Below are 25,479 nucleotides of genomic sequence, written 5' to 3' on the forward strand. Positions count from 1 at the left end.
ATGTGCTGTTCAGTGATAGAATCAAAAGATTAATTTACTGTCTTTTTTACTGACTATCCTTTAAAATTTTTTTGGGATTAAAGGCGTTATTGTTTTCTTTGGACAGGCCAAATAATTTGCTTGTGTTGCTGTTTTAAACATCAATGAAAGGGTAATTTTTTGGAAGTGGAGAACTGCAAGCATGATTTAAAATTCCTGCTGGATTCTTAATACAAATGGCCATGGCTTCCTTTGGTCACTAATGGAACTAATCTATGTTATAAAGATACCTGCCTCTTCAGAACAGTGCTAGTAGCTGAGCTCCAGAAAGGACTCTGCAGTTAAACAGAGAAGGTAGTATAAGTAACTGGATAATGGGATAGTAGTTTTTCACCTCTACATTAATGTTTGAATCCATAAGAGAAGCATTTAAACATCTGACAAAAACCTAGAAATCCTAGATAACCACACTCAGGTTAAAGCCACAGGTGACAAAGATGCTAGGTTGATAAATTTAGGTGGCATGTACGAAATGAATTGTTGGCCTTCATATACTTCCCATCTGAAAAGTGGTTAACTGCAGCATCGTGACTATCGTAGCTTTGTTGGCAGTCTCAGCAGAAAGGCCAAGGATTGGATGGGTCATGGTGACTGAACTATCCTCTCACCTCTAGAGGTGGTCCCTCCAGGACAGAGATGAGGCACATTGGTGGGGGCAGCGTGGGGAAGCTTGCATGGCTGCCGCCCATGCTGTATCTGTTCTGTGGATAAATAGAGGGCTTCAGCCTCCAGTGTTGTCAATCCAGCACCTTTCACCAGCACTAAATTAAAAAGAATATAAATAAATACCAAAAAAAAAAAGAAAAAAAAAAGGATAGAGGTGCATTGGCAGAGCTGCACATGTAATGTTTGTGAAGTACCTTGCTCCAGCCAGTGATACTGGTCTCTCATTTTCACAAGCATCAAATTCACCCAATTAAAAAACAAAACAAAAAGAAAAATCACCAAAGAGAAAAACAAAGCTGTATTACCACAGAGGAACTTAAATGTAAGGGGTTTTCTCATTATAAACAACTCCATTCCAGACAGTGGTGTTGTAATAACCAGAACTGTGACTTGCACACTGTGAAACACAGAGAGCATCTGGGACTTTACTAGAAGTGAAATCCCATAATCAGCGGGTAATGTCTGAATGTTGTGCTCACCTAACTTAAAAGTGAACAAAACTAGCAGAGAAGAAATGTTGTATTATAGGCTGTCAAAATGTGTTACTGAGAGTGAAGAATGCAATATATATAGAGAGAGAAGTATTTTTCAAAATCATTACTTCTCTTATTGTTTCCTCATTTGTGGTCATTTACACTGTCTAGTTCTCATCTCTGGGAGGTGCTGTTGGCTCATCCATCAGCACTATATCCTTTGTGGCATTCATCACTTTGGTTTCTAAGCAACAGCAAAGAATACAGTAAAGAAGGAAGTTGGTGATGCTGTGAAGTCATCGAGCTCAGAAAGACTGTCACAGCCTGTCACTGCGAGCACTGGACTTTTAAAGTGGAAAATAGCCTGAAAGACTATGAGCACCAAAACCCCCTCAGATCCCCCAAAAGATTCAGACCTCACATGCCAGCTGAGGCACATCCATTTAAGGATGTCTTCCTGACATGACAGCCCTGTATTTAGTTCCATCTTCCCTTTCCCATTATGCTAGTTTCATCTGGTTACTTTACTATTTGAATTGTCATTATCTTCCTTCCAGCCCTTGGTGTAATAAGTGAAGCTATTTGCCTTTATTTGAAGACATCCTCTTCTCACCTTCCTACTCCATCTGATCCTTCCCGTAAATCACTTTGATGCATCTGTGTCTTAACAACAGCCAGTCAATTAAGATTTTAGTGCAAGATTGAGCAAAAAAAACCCCAAGCTGGCCCAAGACAAAGGGCCCTTCTCTGTATTCTCTGTCCATAAGGAGACATAGACTTCCTCTGTATGGGAAAACAGGCTAAGAATTAAATTATCAGCTTCTATCTCTGACTATATCCTGGACACCTCCTTCAGATGCCTGTGAAAAGCAGTGTAGAAATTTGTGAACCTGCAATGGAGAATCCAAAATGAGAGGGAAAAAACCAACTTTAATAAAGTCACCAAAGTCAGGAGATTGCATGGAGCGGTTTTGCTTCAGCTCTGAGGCTTGGGAAGAAAATGATTAGCAGTATCAAGACCAGCTACTGTAACAGCAAAGGCAATATAAGTACCCTTAGAGTCTGTTTTTACATTTTTCCTTTCTTCAAGAATTTCCCATCAGGGAAGCCCTTCTTTAGCTCCAGGACTTAAAATTCATACCTTTCAACTTTCATTGTATACATCTGCTTTTGTATACATACATTTCTGCTAAATTGCCTCAAGTTCTTTTTTGTGCCATAATTTCAATAAATGTCTAAAATTATTTTTTTGCCTTTGTCTTCATGATCTCTCTCTTAAGTACTGTACCAAAGACTATTCTTGTCTCCCTCTAGATTGCCTGCCACAATTTTGTGGCAGAACAATGGAAATCATTATGAAATTCAACTGCCTGAAACCAAGCATGTGTTAGAGATACATTCCAAATACTGCTGGAAAAAATGATTAAATCCATTTCTGGAGAATGAAAAACATTTTTTAATAAATAATTTTTGAAGAGGCATTTATAGCTCCAAAAGAGAAACAGTGGTATATTTCAGTGTAGGTGGTCTTTCACCAATAAGTCAACAGGGTTGCCAGTTTAGGGGATGCCTGCAGGTCCAGTTAACCCTTCATTTGGGCCCATCCATTCTTACCTCGAGCACTGGAAGGGGCAGAGTTAATCATCTGGGATGGTGCCGAGTGAGTAGAGCTCAGGCTTGAGGTGGAAGGGCTAGCCTGGGACGAGGATAAAACAGAGACGTTGGTGACTGAGCCTTGGTACCTGGAGTTAGGGTAAACAAGCTGCAGGAGGCAGAGAAATCATCAAGAGAGAACTGAGCGGATCAGTGCATTAGATATTTACCTGTCTCAGATCACCCAGTGTAGCCTCTGTCTAGGAAACAGCTTCAGTGCAGGCCACTATTAATGTCCACTCAGGACTGTGGGAGTGATTTCACCCTCCCACAAACCAAGAGCCACACTAACTGCATATGTTGAACAGGTCAGATAAGTAACGTGCCAACTAAAATCTCACTTTCTGAAAGCAACAGTATGTTGCTTTCAGAAACAGTATGATCTTGGACCACAGTGTCAACCTTCACTGTACAAATACAGAAGATTCTTCCCAAAGTAAACTTAGCTGAATTACTCTGTCATCTTTCTTGAACGATGTTAGATTCTACCTATTCGGTTCTTTGAGAAAAATACCACAGGACAGATCCAAGCACGTACATAGGTACGTAAAGTGTACTCCTCCTAAGCATAACCCTCCAGAACACGTTCAGTGCTGTTTCTAACAACTGCTCCTGGCTGTGCTAGAGCTGTACCTGCATGTGGTACATATCCTCAGCAGTCTCCCCCACAGAACTGTCTGTTAGGATAACCAGGTTTCCTGTTTCACTGGAGGTGTGGGACGACAGAGAGGATGATGAGTGTCGGACTGAACCAAGCAAGTTCAGTGGGCTGGAAAAAAAAACCAGAGACAGAACAGGGGCATCATTATTTTTTGAACCTGTGTTTTAATTTGTGAAGCCTGATTTTTGCCACACTACTAAGTACCTACAGTTACCTACTGCTTTAGGTCACCTCTAGATGTCAAACACTTTTGAAAAATCAGGCCAAATAAGCTTAAACAAATCCATAACTGTGAGTAAATATGAAAGAAGTGACAATAAGGTTACATGTAAGACGACTTAGTATGTAGGATGTAGAATTTCAGAATCCAAAGCCGGGTTAACATCACATCATGACACTGGGTGCCTATTTGTTTTGTTTATAACAGAACATTCTGAACCCATTCTCATTTTTAACGCTGAAGTATGGTGAGTGGGAGCAGCTTAAAAAAAAACATTCCAAAGGAAGCCAAGCATGAGACACGCAGGTCAAAATAGGTTTTTCCTTATTGCATCTGTTGGGCCTCAGCCTTACAGTTCAAGGCAACTTTGTAGCTGACAGTAAATTGATACAGCCCAGCTGGTGTGCAGGCTGCATGCTGATCTCACTCATAAAATTAATTTTTTCTTTGTCACTCTGAATCACATACACAAATAGATATTTTGTACACTATAGAATCTCCCTAGTTTGCCCTAAGAACTAAAAAAGGCTTTACAAAGTGAGGAATTTTGAGCAAAAGATGTTATCACCCAGACACCAATTGTCAACTGCGAAGCCACTGAAGTAGTATAAGAGCTACTCAGTTTTAACAGTAAAGAGAATGTCACCATCCTGGATTCACATACTCAAGACCAAGCTTCCACAGCTTTTCATGCCGGGCTTTAAAAACAGCTGAGCTATGTAGACCCACCAAGAGAAATAAACACAGAAGAACAGTTAAAATTTCTTAACTTCAGTGACATTTCTGTCACTGTTTTTCATACTGGCATGGATATGTACATTTTCAATAAGCAATTCTGGCTGGATACAAAAACACTGTTTAGCCCTGAAAACCACAATTTTTATCCTCAATCATGACCTCAGTTTTTATAGATGGGTATTCAGTTTGAATAAGCATCCACATTTTCAGATGTTACTGTGAAGGCTCAGCCATGTTTTGGTATTCTGATCAAAACACCTTGGCAGCCTTTCTTATATCTGGGATCTGATTTGATCAGAATTATAAAAAACAATGATGTGAACATTTTTTTTTTGATCCTTAAAAATGGGTACATATTGAGTTGGGTTCTACAACAAGCAATAAGACTTTCCTTTTATGGTAGATAAGGACCCATTTATTTGCTGTTTGCGTAAGAGAAGTAGGAGAAGTTGGAACCTCCAAAGTCAGACTGAATACGGAGATGAGTGGCAGATGTGTGTTTCTGCCTCTACAGCAAGTAAAGTGATGGAGTAACACCTGGAGGTGTTCAGCATTTGCTGCAAATTGGATTTCTCAACTTTTTGATTCCAATCCTCAAACTTTAATAATTAGCACTGAATGAAGACGAAAGGCTCTCTGCCAGAACTCATCCTGCTCCTCTTGCAGTACTGTTAACCACTTCTTAGATCCTTGAATCTTAATGCAACAGTGTGCAGACATCCTAGATATTTCAGTAGAAAAAAATAGGGTACCTGTGTCGATGCATCAGCTTTATGCTCTCTGGGCTCATAGGTCCATGTGAAACCAGAACATTGCTGCGTGGTGTACTAGTGCCAGAACAGGCTGGACTCAGCTTATCCAAACCAGGTAACTCCTGCAAAGGCAACATACTTTAGCTAAGATGGTCACAGAAAATTACAAGCTTTCTTCTCAGGAAAATCCTGATCTGATTCAATGTTCTCTACAGTTATCCTCAGTTATCCTGCATTTCTACAAGATAAAGAGCTTCAGTGCTTTACAACCCCATTCCCTGCTCATTTCCAATGACATTTTCTAGCCACTATTTCAGGAATTTGGGAGGAAAATAGAGGCATAGTGTGGCCCAAATTACAGCCACCTACATTTTTCAAAAAAGAAATGTAGACTCAAAAATACAGATCTTGTCCAAACTTTCAAGAAAGGTAGTGAACTCAAACTGGCAACTGCACCTGTATGGATCTCATCTGCTTTAAAAAAGGAAGGCCATATTTTAAAATTCTGGTGCTGTTACTTCTGGCCATCCTTGCATAGTGTTCACTCCTAAATATGGAGGAAAAAGCCTTCAAGTTAGAAGTGCTAACACACATATTTCAAATAATTCTTTTACATTATAGAAAGATATCCTTTAGTTTGGTTGTGGTAATGTTCAAGATGGTGTCTAGGTATCCATAAAGACTTCACTATACCAGGAATAGAATGCACTGCAAATTTCTGAGACCCACCTGGCAAAGATGTCTCAAGTATAATTGTCTCAGAATACCAATGTACAGCAGTGCACATATAGAAGGAAAGACATCATTCCTAGAGGATGATATTTGTACCTCTGGTATATAACGGGTGGTGTGAACCATGCTCTGGAGGCAGTTCTGTTGACTGTGTAGGAACTATAGACCCATAATAGTGCGTGTCCTCATCACCAGAGTTGGATGCCTAATGTAACTAACAGGAATTTCTGTCACTGTTTATATAAAAACACTTCTGGAGGACCTAATCCACGTCATGCTACTTCCAATTATGGCAGTTCTTTCGAAGAGCTCAATACCTAACAATTTCTGTTCATCTTTCTTCCTCTGTTTTACATAATTTTCTGCTAAGACAGTAACTGAAAATTAAGTTTTACAATTGTTTTGCGATACAACAAAGAACATACAAATATTAATTCTGGTTTAAATTGAAGGCTAAGTTAACATATTTACTAGGACTTCCTTCTTGCACAAAAATCAAGAATTCTTTTGGTAATTTGGCAATCCAGTAGATTCAATCAATGTTGTATCAGCCCAGATCTTTTGTGAACCTTACTGCAACTGATAGAAGTTTAATCATAACTCTAAATAATTCAAAATGGAAAAATGACTGTCAGCTTACATGGTACAGACTGGATCGCATCATCTGGAACTGGTCTATCAGTTTCTTATGCAGGGGACGCATTTCCGGGTGTACAAATTTCTCATGGACTGCCAGACCCACTCCTAAGACATGTACCTGTTAAAAAGAAAACATAACATCACAAACCTAACTAAAATCATGTCTAAGAGATAGAATAGAAGCCTGTCCTGCAGTTCTGTCAGTGTGCAAGAAAGTACTGTAAAATATGCCACAGTTCATTTACAAGGCTGCTGATAATTAAACAAGCCTAGGAGACCTGGCAAATTCATAGTACTTTAACAAGTACTTTTAAGTGTGAGACAAGTACATTTATGTCACGTTGGATTACTTTTGTTAAGAGATAACTGTAAAAAATTACCAGATTGATTCTTTTCTCCAGAGTAAACAGCATTACGTCCTCACACAGATAATGCGTTTTGACAAAATTCCTTCCACCCAGTGTCAAAGAAGGGGTCAAAGTTGCCAACAGACATTACTAGAAGGAGTTTCTGATAATGCAGCCAAACAGTGGCAGTGTGCATGCATAGTCACTCTTTCTTTGCTCATTATTTATTTTTAAAGGTCACTTTTTCAAATGTCAAACATATAGTATTAGTGATTGAATGAGATTATATAAACTCTCAGATGAAAGAAAATAGTAATGATAGTAGGCTTAAGATGTATATAATTCCCTACACGATCCAAAGTCTGTACAAACAATGACTAATTAATCTTCAAACATTCTCTTGAGGATTGAAGGGAGATAACCACTATCTTTATTTTACAGATGGGAAATCTGAAATGCAGTTAAGTGATTTGTTGAAGAAATAGGCCTAGTAGCTCTACTCAGACTTGGACACATTGTTTAATGGAGTATATCTTGCCAAACTTTCAGTTAAGAGGGATGTGATTTGCTGATTTCACTCCCATCAAAGCATCCAGCTAGCTTTATCTATCAAGATGTTTCATGGAAAAATAAAACTGCAGATAATATAAACAGGCATTAAGTTTTCCTATGTAGCTCTGCCAGTTTCGTCTCAAGCCTGACCTGTCCTGTCTCTGATTATCTTGAAGTTTTCTGGGAAGACGTAATTCAAAATGTCAAAAATGAATGGCAGACTTGAAATGTGGCAAGATGTCTACTGGATAATAAACAGACAACAAAATTAATCTACTTTCAGCTGAGTTTCACCTCATGTCCCATAAGGTGAATGGCCTGTTCATAAACTCATTGGCTGTCTCCCCCCTGTTTTTTGGTTAAAGGTACTTTAGGTCTTCTGTACCAAAATTCTTTGCTTCTGAATGGATCAACTGGACCTGATATGTTTAGACTGACTGCTGATGAATCCAGACACTGTAGCAATGTCCTTTTGCATCTGAAAAAAGTACCTGTTCCTGCATGAGTTCCTTGAGCTGTGTGATCTTCTCTGCATCTCCAGGGTGCTTTGTGATATAATCTTTATCAAAAAAGGCCTGTAGGAAAAGAAAAAAAAAAAAAGCCTTCTGCTTACTAGAAGATATTTCATTGTAACTTGGTGTCAAAGGATGAGAGGAAAAGGTCCAAAAATCTTTGGAAAACTAAATATATTAAGCTAAAGGCAGCAGCTCAATTTTATTACATTTAGCACTCTAGGATCCAGGTAAAGCTACAATACAGTTTTAGTAACCTATGATTCTGTTGAATCATGAATCTGACCAAGTTTCCCCATATGATAGCGATGAGCAATACCACTAAGCCTTGTATCATCCAGTTATTTGAAATTTATATAGTTTCATCCATGTAAGTGCTTAAAGTTAATTGAGTAAATTGATAACTAATGTAAAGCATGAAGAGCATTCTCTTCACAGCTCTGTAGGGAAGATGCGTCCCACACCCCTAGACTGCTGATGCCATTCTTCAGTATTTCAACCTGGACTTACCTTTTGCAATGTGGAGTTTAAGTAACAGCTTGCCAAAGATTATGACAGATAACATACCGCCTATAAGATGATTTTAGGGTTACAATGAGTCTGAAATTAGGCTAGCAAAGATAATGGTTGAGTAGCATGAATTAGTGCCTTTCCCTGATTACAGGCCCAGTCAGTCTCAATTACCATGAGTCCCACTGCCTCTATTACAAAATGGATTTATAATGTAAGCAGTATAAAAAAAATCCGTTTCACTCTTTTACCTGCCAATTGAGCATTTCCAGGTAAGCCAAGTTTCATTCTTGAGAAACCCCACTGTCAACTGTACCTACTTCAATGCGATATCCCAACTCCAGCTTTCGATCCTCCTGTTGACATGTGGCTAGGCAAGCACTGATGCAGCATAACCAAGTAGGGGTTTTAACCTCACATCTAGATAACGCGCATGAAAATTTCTTATCTTATTAAGTCATACTCTCTTTGAAATAGAAATGGATATAAAATTGAAAAAAGGTGATACTAAATTCAAAAGCAGAGCCTGTCTTACCTCCTGGTATCGTGCAATTCCCCCATTAACAGCTGCATCAATCACTCCATTCAGACACATGCTGAGAAGATTAATGTTACCATGCATTTGTTTATGCTGGTACTGGCTTATCAGTGTTCTCAGCTCCTGGTTTTTGTTCTCAACCACTTGAATGGCATTTTCCAAAGGACTTACTTCAACCTCAAAGGCAATAAAATATACTTTAATTCCATGGACACTTCACTGAGATTTATTATCTTCCTTGTAAGGAAATGATACTCTAGGATTGTTCAGTGATCTCTCTCAGTTTTTACTGCTTTGTAGAAAATTAGCTACATTAACAAACTTTACTGTTGGCAACGTTGTACTTCAGGTCACTGAGTTGCGATAACTTCTTTCTGTATACTGAAGACATGGCAACAATGCAATTATTCCATCTTTTTGGCACTGTCTCCATTATACTGTCATGTTCCCTCACATAATTCCCCTGGTTACATTCAGCAATTATTTAGACTCAGTGGTGGAAAAAGGACATACTTAATCATTGGTAAACTTCACCATTTTACACTGCAAGATTTAAGTTGCCTATTCTATGTCCTCAGTAACTCATGATTTCAAACCCCAGTTACAAGAACTATGAATGTTACCAGTTCTCTTCTCTCCACTTCAAACCAACGAGAGATCCCAGGTAAACTGTGAGTCAGGGTCAGAGTGGTACGTTCAATCCACAAGCTCTGCAAAGAGTAATTGAGGATGTGAGGTACGCAGTGAATCACAGTCACATCATCTGTACTCTTACTACAGGTGCTAAGGGGCTGAAGTTCAGAAAAGAATACATTAACGTCCCAAGCATTAACTAACTTTGCAGAATGTCATGCTGAAAGTCACTTGAACAACAAAACCAGAATTCAGTATGCTCTAAAGCAGCACATTCGACATTTCTATTAATTCTTAAAGGTTGACCACCAGTTCTGTCATGGGAACCAAGACGACATTGTGGACGTACATGGCAGTAAGAAAAAAACTGCAGCCAAACAAAAAACCCCATCCTTGCTTCAAAATGCATTTCTCCTGGCACTAAAATAACTCATCTTTAACTGGACAATGCTTTAATTAGGTCAGGTAACTATTGCACTCAGTAGCTACTTGTTATTTGAGTTACTATAGTATCTTTGGCCATCAAATCAGGATTACTTGAAAGGCTGTATCAGCATAAAATACCAAGGCAGTATTCACCTTGAAGAGCTTAACACTTAAACATGGCTTATTCACTACTTCTACCTTAAATTCATTCTCCTTGTCCTTTGGGCCTTTGTGGAAGGGCCTGTCGTAGCGGAATTTCCGGATGTTGTTGACTCGGTAAAAGCTCTTTATGCGATCAGGGACACGGTCCATTTGTAGCACATCTATATTGTCTGGGATGGGAGTCACTGCATAGATCTGTAAATCTGTAAATTATGTAGTCAAAGAAAGCCACAGGACATCAAACAGGAAAGTTGTCTCTGCTGTGGGAAGAAACAGGATGGTGAATTCAGAAAGTCACGCTTCTCTCTGTTTTCTAACATTCTTTTGCAAGTGAAACAACAGAACGCTAGACTAGCACTACTAGGAGAGTCTACAGAGTTACATTACCTCACAACCAGATTAACCAAAGAGCAAGATACCTGAGTATACCGAGACTATGTACTAAGACATCCAAAATACCTACAGCAGGCAAAATATCCAGTTCCTATTAATTACAGCTAGGTGCCTCATTTGCACAGGAACTTTCGTAGATCTTGATTATTTAGGTACCTAAATATCTAGCATTTCCGTTTGAAAAATCTCACCGTAGCTACTTCAGCTTTGTCTACAAACCAAAGTTATCCTAATTTCATCAATTTACAGTCCAGTTTAGTTACACTAGTTTAACCTCAGTGTTACAGACAAGATCTCTGCAAGCATAAACAAACCGACCAAAATACAGATACAAACAATTTCACTTGCTGCCTATATCCTTACAGTTAAAGTCCTGTGCGATATCCTTGCTGTTATCACACAAGCCAAACAGCGATGTTCTCATGACCAAAATCTCCAAAAGTCTCTACAGACCCATTAAACGTTACGTGGTTCAGTCCTTAAATGTATATAGCATTGTATTGGCTGCATCAAATCACAGTACAGATTACCAGTGAGAAAAATGAGATTCAAAGCCTTAGGTATAAAAGGGTTCAGCAGTTTAAAAGAAAGGGAGACTGCAAAAAACCACACCCAACAACAAAAAACCACCCCAAAAACCTGATGCAAAAAATAAACACAATGGAAAAAACCACTTTGGAATTAATATCAGTTCCTAACAAAATATTCTCCAAGACAAGGTATTGGGAATACTAATGACACCAAATGTGCACCATAGCAACGCTGTTGGTAAAGGTGACCAAGCACAGCTATTTCCCTTACACATCAAATATGACCTGCATTACTCCCTGAATAAAAAGCGACAGTTTTCTCCAACACCACATAGCACAATGAACCAATGAATGTCTAGTGTAGACAGGTGTACAGTTTTGTCCATATCCAGCTCTACCCAAGACACTTAGGAACTGAGGTATCCAAGTTGATGACCTTTTCAATACCTTCCTCCTCTGTGCTTTACCACAGTTCCTCTAATCATAGTTTGCCCATTCACTGAAGGATACATTGGGCATCACACTGCAATATAGAGTCATCTGGGTGGTTTGGATGCTGCATTGCAATGGCTTGTGGGAACTCACTTAGCATCCTCTGCTGGAAGGCTTCCAGCCTCTCATAGTCATGGCCTCGACATACATATTCTTTGTTCTGCAAGAAGGACAAGCATAAATTAGTCTTCTTAAAAGTAAGTTAACTTCCGGCTTTTATCTTACTTTAAATTTTACTGCTTCAGAACCAAATATAAATGACAATGTCAATATGCTAATGTGAGAGGAAAATGTGCATTTAACACAGCTGATATATTTTATTCCTTCCTTTTTCTTTACAGTGTATTTCATCAAGAATTGATGAATAAGTAGACTATTCCACTGATCTCTCAACAGAAAGATGCCTCTGATCCATACACATGTAGCGCTCAGTCCTACTGTCTTGTCTTATTTACTTTTCAGACAACTGAAAAGGGACTATTTTTTAATTGGACTATAGTGAAACATATCAACAAAAACTTAAGACTATGTCACCAGCTCAGCTGTTCTACAGTGGGAAGGCTGCTGTCAGATACAATTTATACCAGATGGATAAAAGTCCTGAGGATTTCATAGAACAGAAGGAGATATATGTTTATCAATTTATCAGTTATCCTTAGAGACAAGTTGTAACAAAGTGTTCACACAAATCATTGTTTAATCATTGCTGTATTGTCATAGCCATACAGTCCACCTCTTATCATGTTGAACAGTACATCCTCAGGAACTCCCCTGTCTATAGTGGAGTAATATGGAAAAGCCTTACCAAGAATTCTCAGTGGCCATTTAGCAAATTCCCTTTTAGCCCTAAAAGCACTTTCCTCTTGATGAACAAATTTTTTTTGCAACTAGTAATGGAAAGCTTGCATTTAGATATGCCTCTTGGAGCATTAAACCACTTGTGCAGAGTTCTTAGGTGCTTTTTGAGCCATCTCAAACTTTGAATAGTGAGATACAGGATTTCTGAAGTCCTCAGTGTCATAAAGACTGTATTCCAGTGTCTTAACCCTATTACCACAAAACACAATTTTGATTGGTGTTAATGTCTCCTGATGCAAGACCAATCAAAGCAGGCAAATTCTGTAATTCTGGTGGTTTTAATTCCCGTACACTTAACAATAACTAGAAGTACAGGGAGATTTTTCACCTTCATAGAACAAAGAATCCCAGCAAACAAGAACAGTCCCCCCCCTTCTATTTCTTGCATTTAGAAGCTGCAGTATATGCAATAATGTTTTGTTAATTGCACTGGAAAAGGGTTCTGGCTGAGCAGTTCTTGATCTTGTAGCAAAATCGAAGAGAAAGAAGCAAAACCCAATCATAAAACACAGCCATGGAGTGCAGTTATCTTTGGCTTTGCATTTCAACTTTATGGAACAGATCTCATGTTCCAGCTGTGACATATGTCACTTTGTATGCATCAGTCACAGCAACCAATGAACTGGGAGAAAAATTGCATGATGAATCTTGACAGTTCAGTCTGTAATGCCCAAACTTTGCAGCTATTATTAAATTTGGAGTGAGTCCATGTTTGAAGGTGAATCTCTTCGTGACACTTCTGCATTCTCTATTTTAGCCTTTGATCGCAGCAATCCACAAAACTGTAAGCCCATAAAGAAAGTTATTGTGATTCTAAAAATAATGCCCTGAAAACACCTCAAAGCTAAATTTATTAGACTTTTCAGACAGATGCCAACACAAGATCTCAGAATGTGGGTTGCCAGGCCTTACTTGAACTTCTCGTAGGTGGAAGACATGGACAGTTTTAATTTACTTATGCAGGAAGGCTAGAAATAGATGCAGCATTCATAGAAACATGAACAATGACTTCTAGACAAAGGGTCTTCAAAATCAAAGATTGTAGAAAGAAGTGGTTATTTTCTGTCTTAAGCTATACAGCAATAGACAAAACTGAGAAAAGGCTGTAGAGTTATTTGATCACTTTAAATCCCTCTCATATCCATTTGAAAATTTTAAATCCATGTAAATCTTTTTCTTCTCTAGAATAGCTGCTTCCAATCTCTTTACTGTGTGATCCATGCTGATGTGATTGCTAATGGGCTTAGTCTGTGCTTCGCAATATGTATGCTGTATGGATCATTAGAGAGAGAAAGGAGGAGGATGACTTTTAATGAGATTGCTACATCAGTAATCTGCTATCAGAAGTACTGCTACCAAATATAATTGCAGAATTAATAAGGATTATAATTATGTACGCTCATGTTTGCTTTTAATGTCTCCAGCCAAGTATCCACATTGTTACACCGTTTTGCAAAAAGAGTAAGTGCTGTGCACTGAAAACTCGTGCAGTGTTAAACACACAGGCCATGCAGGATCCAAGATGAAACTGTAGGATTCATAATATAATAAAATAAGCTAGATTCACTGATACTACTTCAAATGTAGGAATGCTTATGTGTCATAATGACTTCGTTGTCATTCATTTTCTGAAACATCTGTTGTTAGATATAAAAAAAGAAATTGGCAGTTTTCTCTGGAGATCTTCATGAAAGGGTAGCTACTGCTTCATGCTGCAACAGTTGTCATTTCCTCAGATTCCTCTGCAGGTGTGTTCTGCACACTGACTGAGGCTGTTACATTATGGCACTGTTCAACTTCACCTTTAAATAACATGAAGCCACCCTTTATCCACTGGTATTTTCACCTTGATTAATTCCAACTTGCCTTTACTTCCCCTGCTTCTGTTTCCATTAAAAGACTGTAATTAAACACCAATGTTTAAATCTTAGTTAAAGAAAAAATATTTAGTAATCAGAGGGAAACTTAAGAGTGCAATTTTTGAAATGGTACACAATTTGGCTTTTTATAGCTTCTTACTGTATAACTCAAGAGTGGTGCCATCTCTTGTCAAACCATTTCTTTAAAGAGAACACAGAACATGCACCTCCAGTTCTTGAAAGCATGTTTTAAGTTAGTTTGTCCTGTCAAACTAGATGGCATATACCATCAATTTTCAGACACCTCTTAGAGCAGTTGTCAGATTATATTCCTTCCTTGCACTGAACTAGCAACAAGACATTGTATGAACAAATATCTGGTTTAGGTTTGGTTCCTCATTAGGAAAATAAGATCAATTCACTTTTTAAATGGGTTGCAGACCCAGCTGATCCTGTATACACCAGCAGACAACAAGCTCAAAGTGAGGACGTGTCCAGAGAAGCTGCTAGGCTTTTTGTTGAAGAGAGGAAATTTTCACTTGTAGATAGCATAAGAGAGTCATCAGTCTGGTATTAGAATCATTCTGTCATGTGAGACTTTTTAAAGTGTGATAATTTGAGATGATGAAAATTAGTTGAGTAATGACCGAAACATTGCTGCAATACAGCATTTTGCTTAATATAGCGGCAATTTGTGATGCATCTGCAGATTGTCAAAAATACACATCGGCATGAGTCAAATTTCTGATATCTGGTCTTAAGAAAATTACCAATGGACCACATCCTTCAGTTCAGCCAGAAAGCTGTTTCTACTTGTGCTGGAGTAAAAAAATAAGCTGAATGGCAGACATCATATCTCCATGACAAAAATACAAAGCCTTAACTGCTACTCTGAGTCTGGTCACTTTGTCATATTTTGTACAAGTCTGGCTTACCCGCAGGAAAAATGGGAATTTCCGACCATAAAAACCAACTCTGAAAAACTCAGGTTCTAAGCGCTGCTGTTCCATGATGTTATCGTAATAGGTAGCTTCCATTTTCTATGGAGGAAAAAGATAGCTGCTATCAGACCCTTAAAGCTGCACTTAAAACATCAGAATCTCAAGACACATTAAAATAGCACATTATTCTTTTGCCCCCACAATTTTTTATGAAAAGACTGAAATTATTTTAAAGATAAAAATTATTAATTAAACAGTCTACATGGTGGAACAGACTGTAGTATCATCATATTAATTTTGCATTTTTGGAGATGACATATGAACATTTTTCTGTTGTAACTCATTTTAAATTAAACAGGTCTTGCACGTAATTTTCTTTGCATTGCAGAATTAATGGCAAAGCTGAGATGAAGATCTATGTTGCCTGGCTCACAGTGTCCTATTCTCTCCTATAGCTCAAATCTGTATCACTGTCTGGAAAATTGTATCAATTCAATTGGTTTTGCCTTAATTGAGGGGTATGAAAAAGGATGAAACAAAATTCATCTACAGCTCTGTGCACCAGTAGCTTTGACATGGAAGAAAAAAGGTTTGGAAAAAGTAAAAGGACTTCTCTCTAGGTCCAATTACTAGTATTGTGGCACTGTGCTAGCATTTATATCAAGAATGGGATTTCAAGACCCCTTGCCAAACTGAATCTCAGTTGAAAGGCTCACAGGAATTTCACTATAGCAAAAAGATAGCTTTTTAAAGAGAAGAATCAGTTTGACATCATTGCTGCCACTGCAGGGAACCCTAACAGCAGCTTTGACTTAGAATATTGCATCAAGGTTTTGTTCTCGGTTCCCACACGTATTAACTCCTTTTCTAAAATGGAGAAGGTCCCCAGAATTATTGCAGGAAGAATTAAGGAATGCGTTGAATGATGTGAATAACATAGACAAAAACTCTTTTGGAGTGGGGAGAAATTCAAGTCAGTTCAGATCAACACAGAGTTGGGAAACTTGAACAGAAAACAGATTGCACACAGGTGAGCAAAAGGATGACGTGAATTGGTTATACTGATCAGCTGAGATGCTCTTCACCTGGCTAGCTAATTAAATCCAAATAATAAAGAGGCAGCAAGAACAGCTAATTTACTGATGTTTCAGGAAAGAAAGTCTTGATGCATGAGACTTGACTACGTCTTTAATAAGTTTGTTTGCTCATCAATCATGATCACTTTACTGATACAGTATTTCCTGTATACCACGATAAATTTTCACACTGATCTATTTTAGATGTCTACAATAAACAAGTGCACAACCAAGATGGTCACCAGTACTCTCTCTAGGGCCACTTGGAAGAAAAGAAGTTCTGAAAAAGTGCAGTTCACGAGACCTAGTTAGACAGCTACCTTCAGATGAGAATAAATTTGAATTTTTAAGGGAATTTAAACCACTGTGTATAAGAATACATCAACATAGCGTAAATCTTAAATTTGGGTATATGCATGCTACCCCAGGGGACAAAAGCAGATGAACTATTTTCACATTTAAAAAGCTTTTAAGTAACAGCCAGAATTTTTACTTTTTCTGATTAAAGCACAATGCTGCAAATGTGCCGTGATTTCATAATGTTTTTGGTTTTAATGGAGGACCAGATTATTGTAAATTGATTAGAAAGCCAGAAATGTTTGCCTTCTCCATTCTTTCTCTCCTGTTCCTCTTATGTCAACTGAGGCACAAGCTGTCCTTGATATTTTTGGAATAAAAATGAAATATCAATATATCATTTCTTTAAAAAGAAAAAAAAAGATATTTAATGCAAAAACATATATATAAATATGTGATTGCAATAGCAAGCCCAGCTCCTGTGTGTGTGCTGTCTCTATATACTCATGGGAATTTACTGCTAGCAGACTTAGGAATCGCTTCAGTGGACCTATGAAGTCATCGAAAGGAGTTAATGGCAAAGGAGTCACTGTAAATGCATGGAGCTGTACAGGGAATATGATGATTTTTTTAAATTCAGAATGTTCTGACAGGAGACCAAAATTCCCTGGGGAATGACATGAGAATCTGCAAGGACAGGAGCTGCTGCTACTTACCCGAATCCAGCTGAGGCTCTGATAATCATAGAGACTTTCATACTGTATGGCCAGTTCTCTGCACAGTGGGATTCCAAACTCCCAGCTCTGTGAAACCAAAGCAAATCACACTCACAGCAAACAGAATGTTAATGTCAACTCAGCTGAGAGGAATATGGAAATTCAATTTTGGGAATTCGTTTGGTATGAAATGCCAGGGATTAGATGTGAAAATCCAATGTATTGAAACAGTTTCCATTAAATATCAGATTAATTCCTTCTTCAAGATGGTAACAGAGGCATATGTTCCATTGAAATTAGACACACATACTGCTCATTACTGACAGTTCACTCATGAGACTGGTAACTTATTTAGAGAAAGATAATACAAATAACAATTTTTCTTCTTGTTAGACACCCCTTCAGCCCACCCCCAACATCTCCTTTGCTTTCTGCCCTAAAACTCGTGGAGTAAAGAGTTAGGGAATAGCTCCCAGCAAAGTGCTCTCCTTCCCAGTGCTGCTACTTCCTGCTGAAAGCATGAAACTGTCAAGCAATGGGAAACACTCAAATGCAGAGACAAAGCATCTTCAGAACTGACCTGCATTATTGCACTGAGTGAATATCCATATTCAGCACTGAAAACAAAACTCATTTCTTCAACTTACAGTCTGCATACAATAAATCTTTTCTAGTACACCATACTCATCACCCTCAGAGGTAAGGAAGAAAGAGACTGAATTTGGGCAAACCCACATTGAGAGAAAGACTCCCATTACCTCACTTAGTTTTTTAGAGTGCTCATTTTACACCCTTGAACTGAAATCTCCTTTCCCATCATCTTTTACCTGCATAGATTGGAAGCCTTTTGGGGGAACAACTGTTTCTTACCACACTTATGTAAAGGATCTAGAACACCAAGGTCTCAGTTGAACCTTTATTGGATTAACTCTTATGCATTACCGGTTATTGGTAACAGTAATTAAGAGTAATTATGTAAAATACTAACACTTAATATGGAAGGAGTTTTTCTGGTTACATGTACCTTCACTTAAAAAAAGTGAATCTCTACACTGATTTAGTGTGCTTCCCTTTATGCACACACATTTGTAGTGTCTGTTCTCTCACCCTTAATATCAGCAAAGCTTTTTTTATCTGAATAGCAAAACCAGTAAGTGTAAGAACTTTTTTATTAAAAGAAGGGATAGTTGTAAGAACTAAGAAGGCAAAAATAATGATCGTACATCTCTTTAGCTTCAGTTAATTACAAATAATTATATGAGAAATTGCTAAATAAAAGATTCTTTCAGAATCAATTTGGATATTCTGATAGTATTAGTAGTTTGGGATGATGGGAAGCCTGAGATTTATTTAGATAAATACAATACATACAACAGGAAATGAACTGAAAGACCATTTACTTGACTACTCAGAATTTTACTCAGGTTTTTGTAGTCTCGAATTAACAGGATTTTTGCTGTGGATTGTCAAAAGTCCATGACATACAAACTGACACACTGAATTGGGATCAACAACATTAGCAAGGTGAGTGTTTGTATTTGCAAACACAAATACCATTGCGCTTTTAAATAAGTTTCGGCATTCTTTACAGAGATATTATACATAGATTTTCAGTCCTTAGTTGATCTATATTTACTTGAAAGGATGGAAAAGTCTCTTCTAAAACGTCTGGCCAGAAATAAATGGTTTTTGTCACACAGAGTGTGAGCAGAGTCTCACTTCCAGATGGGATGCTGTGGCTAAAGCCTACGTAAGTCTCTAATCTGTCTTCCGGATAGAAGCAGAAAGCTAGCTGTCTTTCTTCCCTTGAGGTGATCCTAAAGATGTAACCTTTTCATGCTCCTTTTCTGATGTGAATTAAATTAACAACATGTAACCACATCTTATTTCTCTTTATACCAGCTCTTCTACGTGTACCCTGATACTATTCCTGTCATCTTAACTCAGGCTTTCTCTTTGTTTCATTTAGACTTCCACACAGAGAAATTCCGCTGTGCTAGCTGAATATTCTGTAGATATGAGATGAGATAAAGAAGCAAAGAAACACAATATATAGGTCTTCTTAGAGAGAAAAGAGCCTGCAGATATTTGAAAGGAAAAGAGAATGAATGGATATCTGAGTCACTGGGATCGTCAGTTTTAAAAACAGTGATGTTAATTGGAACCATCTTCATACTGTAGAAATTTAATATTGAATTCTGTGTGCTATGCAAGTGTCACTTTCCTCTAAAGCATCATTCTTCCCCCCTTTAAATAATTTCCTAATGTCTCCACTGTTAATTTCCCTCATTATTGCTTTCTGTTTTGCTGACGTCTGATCTGTTTGCATGTTCTGTATTATGTCCTTCACTTGAAAAGCACATTCATATGACATTTAATGCAGCTTTCTCCTACGGCACCAGCAACTCTCTGTTGAGTGCTACTGACTGCACACAAGCAGGCACAGATACAGACAATCAAAGTTTATGAACAGCAACCTTTATTTACTCACATCCCAGTGCGCAGATCTCTTTTGCAAATATGATTCACATGAGGGTGCAGAAGAGAAATTAGTTCAAATGTTGGGTATAGAGCACATGATCTAAAAATAAACTGCTTTGGAAATACAGCTTTGGGTGTCTCACAGCACATGGCTGGCACCAAGGAGAATACACACTGTGAGTATGAGATGCTGTGATGGGAGCTAGTCAGAGTTTTTAGTTAATAAAATCTAGCAGTGAACTGGACAAAAAAGGGTTGTGTAGTTTTCAAGCTATTGCTGTCCAGAAGCATGATCAATCAGGTTCAAACTGTTCCTTTCACAGTCATCTTCAACTAGAAAACCTTGAGTTTTAACAGACAAAATCGTAACCTTGAGTTAAAAAAAAAATAATCTTCATTTAAAATTATGCACATGCTGCCGACTGAGCCATAAACCAATTCAAAGCATAGCAGAAATCAGTAGGAAGGAGCACACGACCAGAGTGAAGGCTAAAAGGGCTTTGGAACACCTTGTTTCTTCCCAACACAGGGTTGCTACTGACAATATTGAGAATGGGAGTTACTCAATTCTGCACCCCACTGCAGTGCTCTAGGCCTGCCGTAAGCCATGCCACCACTCCTTGTCCTCCACTGGCACGCCCTTTATGTCAAACTCACAAGACAGTCTTGTGGCCATAGTTTTCCCCCACTCCTGTGCTAAGAAAATTTTTCCATTAACAAATGCAGAATTTTTACACCATCTTCATGCTGCTTTGACCCCCTTACTTAGTGGAAGATGCCAGGAGCAGCATGAGAAACTTAAACTCTACAAGTGCAACTGAAGGACACAGAACAACAAATTCCACTCTTCAGGACCTGAGAAGGGACCATCTTAGGGTAGTGCAGAAAGAACCTATCAGACACAAGTTGAGGGAAGCAAGTTTCTTCCATTCCCTGAGCTGTTCCCTGTTACACAGCAACAGAAAGAGTGCTGAAAAGCAGCAGGAGGATTTGGCTTCTCAGCATCTTTCACTTCCACAGTTTGAGTGACATACACACTGCTTAAGTGGATTATTTAGTCATTCAGCTACCATTTATAATAAAGGAGGATTAAAATACAAAGTCAAGTAACTCCAAAAAACATCCAGTGGGGAAAAAAACCTCAAGAGGTTAACAGTCTATAATATGTTAGGAGTTTTATAGGAAAATTATATCCGTCAAGTTTTTACTCCCCTTCAGTGCATATATGGATTGCCTGGTCTTGTCAAAAATACAGGTTCACTTGTTTTACATAGTCTGTATATCATCTTTTTCTAGTCAGACAGTATGGTACTACAATATTTGCACAAGTCAGTAATTATTTTTTTTAAAGTGCAGTCTGAAAAACTGAAAATTTCTGAAACTAAAAAAGAGAACCATATTCATTATTATTACACAAGAACAATTCTGGCCAAAAAGAAAAAAATTCTCCTTAATTAATCACTTCCTCATAAATAGGCCATTTCTTCCTACACACAGGAATCTGACTTCCTTTTGCTGGTTCTGTAGAGAATGTCTTTGCCATGTGCAACTTTCAGTTATCAGGGCTAGGAAAGGATTATCAGGAAGGGCAACCCCATATGAACCAAATCACATTTGTATTTAATGCCACTGTCATTACCATCACAGGCAAAACCAACCCCGAGGCGCACATACAGACGTTATCTTCCAATAATATAAGCTGTAGGAGTTTTTCTAGAGAAGGGAAAAAATTGAAAATATTCTGATATATGATATCACTTTTAAGGTTCACCTCTGAAATGTTCCCAAAACACCATGTCACAAGGGACTATAACACCTATGTCTGCAGTAATTAAAAAAAAAAAATTATTCTAGGAAAAACATACTGAATACGTGAAATTGGAATGTATTGATTTTCTTCTTGGGCAATGGATGGGACTGCACTTTAATTGAAAGCCACTTTAAAATAACAGTGACACTGGAAAGACTTAAACCTTTTTTAATAAAGGGACTCCTACAGTCTATTGCCTGCCATTTACTTCTATAGGTTAGAAACAAAACAAGCCCTAAAGTGAGTCATAACACAGCAATTTGCATAGACAACTACAAAATGCAATCCCACCCCCCAAAAGCTAAGGAGCTGGCATTCATAGAGCTTTTTGCCATATCAGGTGATCCAAAGTTTGGTTTAAAGGTATAAAAATGGTTTGGTGTTTCTCCTGTTGGCCTACCTAAACTAGTTCCAAATGTTATGCATAATGAAATACCCATACCCATTTTCTCATCTGTTTTTTCATCCAGAAAGCCAAGAAGCAATCTCTCAAGTAATAAAACCTTTTGATACAAATTTACTTCCAGACTACTGAACTGAGATGATAGGCCTGCAAGCCCTAAGTAAGTCAGGAAAAGGGAAGGAAGCTGCTGGAAGAGAGAAGAAGTTGGCATACCTTCCCTTTGTTGAAGTAATGGATAATCTTACGGCACAGACCTTCCTTACGTTGCCACTCTGACTGAGATGGATAATGCAGGAACTCTCTCAGAGGTCTGTCCTCCCACTGAAGCAACTCACAGTACAAAAGCAAAGTAAATGCAGCCTCTGTTGGAAATGCAATTATTGAACACTGAATCAATGACAACAAATAAATACAGCCATTAGGTTGAAAGGTCACTAGACCCGCTTCTTAGAGTCTGGAATTTCTGATTTACAATTTGAGAAAAAATTCTGAACTCTCATTAAATCGTTAACTTATTAAATTACTTAAAATAGCAGGACAAAGCTGACTTTTAGGTACAAATCTGTCAAGTTTCTTTTTACTAACTACTTGATTTAAATGCACAGTCAGATATTCAGATATATCACTACATGCAGGGCCTGTAGCTGTAAACAGAGCTTGGACAACAGAGAATTAGAGTCTATACACTTTCTAAGAGCCCCCTAAATTCTACAATGCAAGGAAATATGGCAAATGACAATATAACAGTGGTTTTGTGATTTTTTAATCTTCCTCTAATTTTGATTCCATTGTTGTGATTTTTTTGATCAATGTTCCTTGTACAACACTTTAATGTAAAATTCAGGGTGTAACGGAATAGTTGTATGGTTGTGTGGGCATAGATATATATTATTTTACTTGAGGAAATGAGCTGGACCTCAGCTTCTTATCTTCCCAACTGCCCTAACTGATTTATACCATTTTCTTCCAAAAGAATGAATCAGATGTTACGAGCATAACGTTGGGCGAGTCAAACACTTTCACCAGGATTTCTAGCAGACCCCATATGATGTCTTACTAACCTGTGTAGTTCTCAGCCTGTAAGTGCATGTCACACAGCTTGTGGATATAGCGGATGTACATCTCTTCCTTGTTAATTTCAGATTTATAGAAATTCTGTTAAAGAAAAAAAGAGAGTTGTTACCCTTATTAAGACTTCCTTCATTTAAGACAATCAGCAGCATCTGTGTATGTATAAAGGTATTGAAAAGAGAATACATTATTAGTGCAAAACAAAAGTAATAATTATTTTCATATTCGTACTGATTTAACCCACTGATTTTATCATGCCATGATTTTTTTTCATAATGAAGGTAGGGAAAAGCTGAAAGAAAAGGCAAGGGAGGTTGTAGAACACACTGTCACAGGGATACGCAGAACTCAGCTGGAAAAGGCCCTGAAGAACCTGACCTATTTGGCCCTTCTCTAAGCACAAAGTTGGACCAGAGACCTCCATAGGATCCTCACAATCCCTGTCATTCTGTTCTATCACCCCAGTGCTCAGATTCTGAAGCTGCACTTGCCTGACACAGATTTCTATCCCAACCTTTCCTGTCCCAGTTTCAACAGCGTTGCACAGTATCACAAAGAGATAAAGGAAAGATCTTTACCATAAGGTTAACAGTGCAGCCGATTTTCTTGTTTTCTGTTTCATCTCCTTTCATACAGTCCCTAAGAAAGCAGAGCAATGTTAAAACATACATCTGCAAAAAAAGTCCTTTTAAAATGAATTTGAACCTATCTTATCCTCCAGAGTCTCCTTGGATCACAAACAACAGTTAATCGCACACTCTATTTTATAAAGTTCCTCTAAGAAAAATTTCTGTATTATGGCTTAAATGATGAGAGAACTGAGTGTCCTCTGACATGTCTGCATCTGAGAACCTGAAATGACTGCTACTTCATTTCTTACAAGGATCTGAACAAAATCACGATAGGCACTAAAAATCATCTGAACGAACGAGCTAGTATAAAAGTGAAAAACTATTGTTTATTTAAATGTTTAGTGGTTTCCTAGTCAAAAGATTAGCTTTCACAAATTCAGTTATCCAATGTAGTGTTGGCATGCTGAAAGGTGGAACCTGAGTAATTTAGACTAGATTACTAACTTTTTCATAGATACATTATATCACAGAATTTATCTTTAGTTTCTGGAATATTTTAGAAATTATTTCCATTCAAGCAGTACAAAAAGTTAAAGCTTCAGAAATCACTAATCTTGACTCGAGAGTATCGCATTCATTTGTGAAGAAGAGACAAAATTTTTAAAGCAGTGACACAGCAAAATGTCTTGAGAACTACTGTGTCAACTAACTGGCAGCTGGACTGCAAGAGATGCCTGTGTATTTCCAAATTTCAATGCGGTTCCCTGCTCTGGGAATGAAAAAACCTGCTATGTATTAAAAATCAATTAAAAACTGGTATCTGTTCCACAGTTAGGCACGAAAATGTATATCTGTGTATCAACATTGCATTGATAGCAAATTTCATTTAAAAAAAAAAAAAAGGCTCCCTTGCTGGACTTGCATAGTAGTTGTACAGCAGCTGTTGTCAGGAAACAAACAGGAGATTGGATCAAACTGGTAAGGATAACAAAAAGAGCAAACTAAAAAGCACAGAAAAGGATTTGGGATTGCAGAATACCCAGCCTAGTCACAGGTTTTCACCTATAATGAGCAGCAGCTATAATGAGCAGCAGCAGAAGAAAAAATTATTTGAACTCTTGTCAGTAGGCTAAAGACAGAAATATTTGGGGCAGTTCTATATAGTTTCAAATTGTCTATTGTTCCATAAAAACAACTCTGAGTGTGTGTGTAAATGCATGTGTGTGTATGTATCTATGAAGTTAAAATATTTTCTTGTAACTGAATCAAAGCTCAGCTGCATTGACACAATAGTCTTGCAACCTTCAGTCTAAAACTAAACAAAGGATGCCTAATTTATAGTTAAGTCTTGCACATGACTCATCAGCTGACATGTCAGACTTTCCTCAGATGAAAAGTTTTCCAACCCTGTGTATCTAGATGAGACATTCAGCACATCTCGATTCAGCGAGGCATTTGAGATCATTCTTGCATTTAGCATCTCTTTTGCCAAATTAGGTGACATCATTTCAATGATAGAAGGAATTAAGCATTTAGCAACCTCAGTAAACCTTAGTACAAAACGACGAATTAAAAAATTTCTTTATCTGTGCTATTATCAGGAATGAGAATTAGGGCTCTAGACATGAGGACTTAGGATTTTTGCTCAGAGCCCAGCAGCAATGAGTTAGGCTTGCTTACACAACACTTGCCATCAGAGAAGCATGCAGCTTGATAAACAATAATAA

General features: G+C 37.9%; 1 protein-coding gene across 14 annotated transcripts in view; it reads right to left on the reverse strand.

Annotated features, from left to right (window-relative positions):
* The window catches only part of DOCK3 (dedicator of cytokinesis 3), a 226,823-nt gene that overhangs the window by 13,353 nt on the left and 187,991 nt on the right, over positions 1 to 25,479 (reverse strand). For 8 of the 14 annotated variants that reach the window (XM_049826980.1, XM_049826979.1, XM_049826977.1 and 5 more), the window contains 15 exons: positions 23,759 to 23,819; positions 23,171 to 23,264; positions 22,323 to 22,471; positions 17,416 to 17,502; positions 15,321 to 15,425; positions 11,687 to 11,828; positions 10,290 to 10,456; positions 9,656 to 9,742; positions 9,030 to 9,209; positions 7,964 to 8,047; positions 6,575 to 6,691; positions 5,203 to 5,324; positions 3,465 to 3,600; positions 2,793 to 2,874; positions 648 to 800 (listed from right to left, as the gene is read on the reverse strand). In XM_049826980.1, coding sequence (XP_049682937.1) covers positions 648 to 800; positions 2,793 to 2,874; positions 3,465 to 3,600; positions 5,203 to 5,324; positions 6,575 to 6,691; positions 7,964 to 8,047; positions 9,030 to 9,209; positions 9,656 to 9,742; positions 10,290 to 10,456; positions 11,687 to 11,828; positions 15,321 to 15,425; positions 17,416 to 17,502; positions 22,323 to 22,471; positions 23,171 to 23,264; positions 23,759 to 23,819 — 1,766 coding nt within the window. The remainder of the gene's footprint in view (positions 1 to 647; positions 801 to 2,792; positions 2,875 to 3,464; positions 3,601 to 5,202; positions 5,325 to 6,574; positions 6,692 to 7,963; positions 8,048 to 9,029; positions 9,210 to 9,655; positions 9,743 to 10,289; positions 10,457 to 11,686; positions 11,829 to 15,320; positions 15,426 to 17,415; positions 17,503 to 22,322; positions 22,472 to 23,170; positions 23,265 to 23,758; positions 23,820 to 25,479) is intronic. The other 6 variants (XM_049826987.1, XM_049826986.1, XM_049826983.1 and 3 more) reach the window with 2 other exon arrangements.

Source organism: Accipiter gentilis, chromosome 23, assembly GCF_929443795.1.
Source record: "Accipiter gentilis chromosome 23, bAccGen1.1, whole genome shotgun sequence".
NCBI lineage: Eukaryota > Metazoa > Chordata > Aves > Accipitriformes > Accipitridae > Astur > Astur gentilis.